The 6,000-nt window shown below is 40.9% G+C and overlaps 1 protein-coding gene across 1 annotated transcript in view; it reads left to right on the top strand.

Annotated features, from left to right (window-relative positions):
• Positions 1 to 3,432, top strand: part of TMEM64 (transmembrane protein 64) — a 66,847-nt gene extending 63,415 nt beyond the window's left edge. The window contains exon 5 of the mRNA XM_019519321.1: positions 911 to 3,432. Within this exon, the coding sequence (XP_019374866.1) occupies positions 911 to 1,105 (195 nt within the window). The 3' untranslated portion in view covers positions 1,106 to 3,432. The remainder of the gene's footprint in view (positions 1 to 910) is intronic.
• Positions 3,433 to 6,000: the final 2,568 nt, after the last annotated feature.

Raw genomic sequence — 6,000 nt, 5'->3', positions numbered from 1 at the left:
TCCGCTGGCCAGATGTGGCCCATGGGCTGTGTGTTTGATATCCTTGATGTAAATGATACACTCTTTGAGATCCTCACAATCACTTTGAAATCCTTTGGTATTGCTTTCTAAGGGATGAAGATCATCTTGGGACTGCAGATGGCAGTAGCACATCTGAAGTTGTACACGTTCTTCATAGTGTTAGTGCCTTTGCTCTTACCCGTGGACTTCCCAAACTTTCTGTTCTCTTGCGGGAGCTTCGGCAGCGTGGGCAGTTCTTAGTGGCCTGATGTTTCTGGAGATTTTTCTGCAGTGGATGGACATAGAAGACAGATGCTTGTCTTCTTTTGCCCTTATCTTCAGTCAAGCATCCTTCTCTAATAGTTTGTGCATCAGACTTCCTCAGCAGAATGTTACTGACTTTTTAAAAATGTTATTCCTACTGGAGAGTTGTATGCTTCATACCTCTTTCCAGATCATGTCATTTCTGTGGGAAATTTTGTTTTGTTTCTTTGCCAAAGATTATTGGATAGAAGAAAGTGTCTGGAGCAGTGGTTCTCAGCCCACATGTGGCTGGCCCAATCAGCATACTGCTGCAGCCCCTCGGACATGGATACACAGGAAGTAAGTTGTGTGGGTGCAGCCCACATGATGCATTGAAAGCTGCAAGTGTGGCCCACTGTGGCAAATGAGTTGAGAACCACTGGTGTTAGACTTACAGTATTGCTAATCCTTAGTTCCACCTGGTTATTTGATTGTTTGCAGCTTAGTAGTAGATTTGGTTGTAAATGCCTTAACCTCCAAACATTGATCCAGTGATAACTGTGTTTACTGATTAAGAGATGAAATAATACTTTCCCTGAAGTAGTTTATAATCTTGCTTGTTTAATATACTGTTCAACTGAAAAAAACATTTTGTCTTTGTTCACAGATTGTTATAAGCATAGGCCTCATGTTTTATGTTGTTCACCGAGCTCAAGTGGAATTGAATGCAGCAATTGTAGCCTGTGAAATGGAGATGAAGACCTCTCTTGTTAAAGACAGTCAACCAAACATCAGTGGTTCCACGACGTTCTGCAACAAGAGGACAGTAGCATTTTCTGGGAATGGGGTCAATATTGTGTGATTTAAAGTATTAATAAAGTAAGGTTTTCTGAACCTAGGCTATTGCCTAGAAATGTTTATGGACAAAAAGTAGATTAAAAAAATTTCTAAATGGTTACAGATTGTACTGTGGTACAGCTCAACTGACCAGTTCTTAATTTGCACAAGGGGGTGATTCTGAGCAAGGAACAAGAGATTAAGTAACTTAAAATGTAAATGCAAATTTGGCTGCACCTTTTGTTATGGCCTGTAGGCTGCACTTTAGGTTTTGTTTTGTGTTTTGCTCCTATAAACTGAGACAAATAACCAGAGGTAAATATTTTTCCTGTTTTAGCACTGTTTATAAGGCTGAATAATTATATACAGTAGAACTTTATTACTGATACAGATGAATGAGGAAGAAGTATGCAGTTCAGTATACAATACTCTTGAATGTGCTTTGCTTTGGAAATATTTCCAGAAATGATACAGTGTATTATTTTGCTAATTATGGGACCATTTGGCTTCCCTCCCACTTTTTTATTTTAAAAAAGAGGACCCTATATAAATTTTTGGTTGAATGTATTTTTGTAAATCATTGAAATGTTGCAGAGCCATTCGTACATATTCACACAAGCTTAAATCCTACATTGTGGGACTGAAGTGCTCTTAAATAACATGTTAAAGTTACACTGTATAATATGCAAAGTGAGAGGGAAACTATAGAAGATGTAATAGATTGTGGTGAATAGCACTACTTGAAGGAGAATTCGTGTATTGGTTTACTAACCCTTACAGATTTGCAACAAAAAGGGCTGTTCCATGGCAATTCTATTTATGAATATTTTTAAAGATTTATTTTAGGAATGGATTATGTTTTCACATTCCATGATTCACATAATAAGGCACTCAACTAAAAGTCAAATCTCTCACTTAAACAAAAGTGTTGGGATATGAGCAGTATAGGTCTTATACTAAGGTGGCCTTCATGTTTTTTTTATAGCAATGAAGATCCTTTCTTTTTTTCCTTTTTAAACAGCTTTAAAAATTAACCTAAATCCAGTTGATATGTTTTTTGGTTTTCCTTAAAGTTTCACATTTTAAGGTTTAAACTAGTGTGTATTTAACTACCAGGAAAAATGAAATTTGAAGAAAAAACTCAAATTAATGAAAGAGGACAACACCTTTTGTGGGACTCAGGGGAACTCTAAAAACTGTACTCGAATTATTGGACAGTAGTCCTTTTATGAGTGCTGTGGATTGGTCCTCAGTGTGTTAGATGGACTGAATAACCTGATAATGCTTGTGTGTGTACGTACATTGCTTTTGTGCTGTATGCATATTTGTGTGAGTTTCATACTGTAGATATGCATATAAACACTCCTCAACTGTCTCAATCAGCTACATGGTAACTGACACAAAAATAGTTTATTAGTTCATTTAAAAAATATATTTGTAATTATTTTGTTCTGGACTGCAAAAAACATTTATGATCTTTTAAAAAATGTTTGTGTTAGAATCTAACTGGTTATGACAGTACCTCCTTTTTGTAAGGCTGTTCTTAGGATCCATGCTTTTTTGCCTGTGCTAGCTGTAGAAATCAAGAACCTTCGAAGTAGTCAGGAAGCAAAGATTTGATAGCTTTTTAACAGTCTTATAGTGAGGATGTATCATATTTATATGACTTGAAACCCTTCTCCATTTTCCAGTAGTTGCAAGTCAAATTACTGTCTTTAAATATGTAAGCATCCTTTGTTAGACCCCTCTTCTTGGGTCTTGTGATCTCCGGAGCTGAACTAGCAAAATGAAATAGTGAAGTTCAGAATGTCTTTTAAAGAGACAGTCGGCATGTACGTGGAGGTGTGTGTTTGCACATCTCAGCCTCCAACAATTGCGTTCCTTTTTGGTATGACAGTGGAGAGAACTGGGTTCCTTTTTGGTGGTGTTTGTCATCAGATAATGGTTGATCCCTTTACTAACTAAACTTTTTTTCAGTGAATAATCCCAGTAAAAGAACTGATGTGAACTTTGCTCTGTTTTGGCTGAACCAACAAAGATGTATTTGGGGAGAGGTGGGGATGTCTTTGTTTGTTTAACTTAACTAAAACTAGTATTGATTGTTCAGACACATTTCCCAAATATGTATTTTGAAGTGCTTTTTATTTCCATAACATTTTGTAACCAGAGTAACTTCACTATGTGAACACTTTTTGTAGTATGGAATTAGTTCTTACAATTCTTTGCATTTTGCTTGATACTTGTAATACTTGTGTACAGGTTAATGGGGAAATATGCATTAAGAAGAACTTTTTCTGTATCATGCCAATCATAATTTTATACAATAAATTCACTCAATTTCTTTAAAGAAAATATATGTAGTAAACTTTCCAAGTGGCCACAAAGGACAGTTGGATGGTGGTTGCAAAGGAAAACAACACTGGACTGTTTTGATGCACTAAGAAAGTTACTTTTATGGACTAGAAATTCAGAGGATGCAAAACCTAGCGTATTTATGACCTGAGTGAAATTGCTAGAAGTTGGGTAGCTCACAGGAAGGGAATGCTAGTTTAAAAAAATGAATTAAATAGGGGTGCACCGATAGAGATTTTTGGGGCCAATACCAATAGTCGGTTTTTAAGGAGGCATATTGGCTGATACCAGTTTGATTTTTCTGATTGCAGCATTCCAAGCTGCCAGGCTGCTTACAGCTGATAAGTCTGGTGGGGAAGGGAAAGGGAAGGGGGGTGGGGGGCACAGATTAAGGCCCCCACAGTGAGGGAGGAACAGAGCTGGGGCTGGGGCAAGCACTGCCCAGCTGGGGCATGGTGGGCCTAGGATGGAGCTGCAGCTCATCCAGGGGGTGTGGGGAGGGCTTTATGTCAATCATGCAGGAGCCACTGGTCTGGTGGGTTGTCTAGCACTCGCCCGCTCATCTGGCGGTGCTCGCTGCTGCTCCTGCCGCTCATCTGGGAAGGCATGGGGCGGGGGGTGACCCTGATCTGCATGGGGCCAGGGCTGCACCAACCTCTTCCTGGTGGGGTTGGGCTCAGATTGGGTGGCGGTGGTGCTAGGACAGGGGAGATGAAGGGGCTACAGTGAATTTTGGGGTGGCTGCAGCCTCCCCACCCCCCTCTCCCATCGCTGCCACTGCCTGCCTCCAGCCCCGCTCCACCAGGAAGAGCTTGGTGCAGCCCTGGCCCTGCGCAGATCCAGGGGCACACACCTGCCCCTCCCCGCCCCCCCATATGCCCCCCTGGATGAGTGCTGGGAGTGTCAGCAGGAGACGCCGGATGAGTGCGTGAGCCCCAGTCAAGCCACCGGACCAGCAACAGCCACAAGACCCAAGAGTGGTGCACAGCGGCAAGAGCTGCCCCACCTCCCCATTCCCCCCAGATGAGCTGTGGCTCCGTCCCATGCCCATCCTGTCTCAGCTGAGCAACACTTGCCTCAGCCCCAGCTCCACTCCTCCCTCAATGTGGGGGCCTTGATCTGCTCCCCCTCCCATGGCCTTTCTTTTCCCCCCTCCCCTTCCACCACACCAGACTTACCTGCTGCACACAGCTCTTCAAACTGTGTAGGTGTGCTCCTCGCCATCTACGTGCTGCACTGCGGCTACGTGCATGGCCGGACCATTTATCAGCCAAATTATCACACGTAATAGAGCTAGCTCCCAAGCCAGAAACAAGAGCTTGGGTTCAGGAGGCAGGGTAGCATATGAAGAGTTTCCCTGGTATCTTGGCCTGGTCCTACCTTGCATCATAAACCTACCTTGAATGTCTTGGAGATTAACCAAAAGGGGAGCTTGTGAACAGTCAAAGTATGAGAGCTCATAAACACAGGAAAAATCTGCCTATGCACCTAGAACAGATTTGATATTCCTGTTATTCCTAAATTTTTAAAAAAAGCAGAAGAAAATAAAAGCCAGCTGGAGGAATTCTTTTTAGGTTGCCTTCAAGCATAAAAAAAAGAGCAAATAGGATATATATTCTATTAAAAATGTATTTGCTGATCACAGACTCGTTTGAGCTGCAGTGTTGGGTTAAAATTTGGAAGGTATTTGAAGCAAATATGCATAAATTATAGATAACAGAAAAGGGAACTGTGAGTTTGTAATTTTATAAAAAGAATCTGCTAGGTTTGGAACAAGAACAGTAAGTGAAACTGCTGCAGAATGGCAGTTTTGCACTATTAGCAGTGGCTGCTTTATTTACAAGCTTTAGAATGATAGTATTTGATGTGGTTTTCATATAATTACAGCCTATATTTAAGGTACAGTGGTAGAAAAGGTTGCTTGTGTGCATGTTTATTGCATATAGTTCATGAAGCACACTTTATGTCTTTGTTTCTTGTAAAAGAATATGTCTTTTCTGTTCAGCACACTCCATTTACCTCTACCTATGCAGGTAACCTGAAACTGTGTTGTAAGCACAGGAAGCCACTCTGCAATACAAATAGGTGGTCAGTGAAATTTACTCTTGGCATGAATGGTGGTGTCAGGCAGTGGAGGCTTTAGTGTTGAATTGGTTATGTATAAGAGAACTTAAAGTGAATCTAAGGAGAGATTTCCTGGGAAGGATTTAACAAGCCTGCAATGAAGAGTTAAAATGAGCCTCTGAAGCATGAAGAGGTGAAGTGAACAGATGTAGTCTCTAAAAGGGTTAATTTAAGTTTTAATGTTCCCAGAACTGAAACAGTTTGGTTTGCTTTTAGCTTATTTGTCTGGGTAACCAGGGCTTCTGAGGTCCACAACTCTAGACTGCTTCAGATCTTGGGTACCTTTCTCCCTTGTGGAGAATTTTGAAATGTTGGGGTTTCAAAATACCAAAATCTTCCACCAAATAGAATCATTTTTCTCTTTGGCTCTGCTTATTGTGTCTTACATTTAAGGCCCCTGACACACATTACACTTAAGAAGTGATTAACCAGTTAATCATATCT

Source organism: Gavialis gangeticus, unplaced genomic scaffold, assembly GCF_001723915.1.
Source record: "Gavialis gangeticus isolate Ggan-Ray unplaced genomic scaffold, GavGan_comp1, whole genome shotgun sequence".
Taxonomy (NCBI): Eukaryota; Metazoa; Chordata; order Crocodylia; family Gavialidae; genus Gavialis; species Gavialis gangeticus.
The sequence above is the reverse complement of the archived record's forward strand: the minus strand, read 5'-3'. Positions and strand labels throughout refer to the sequence as shown.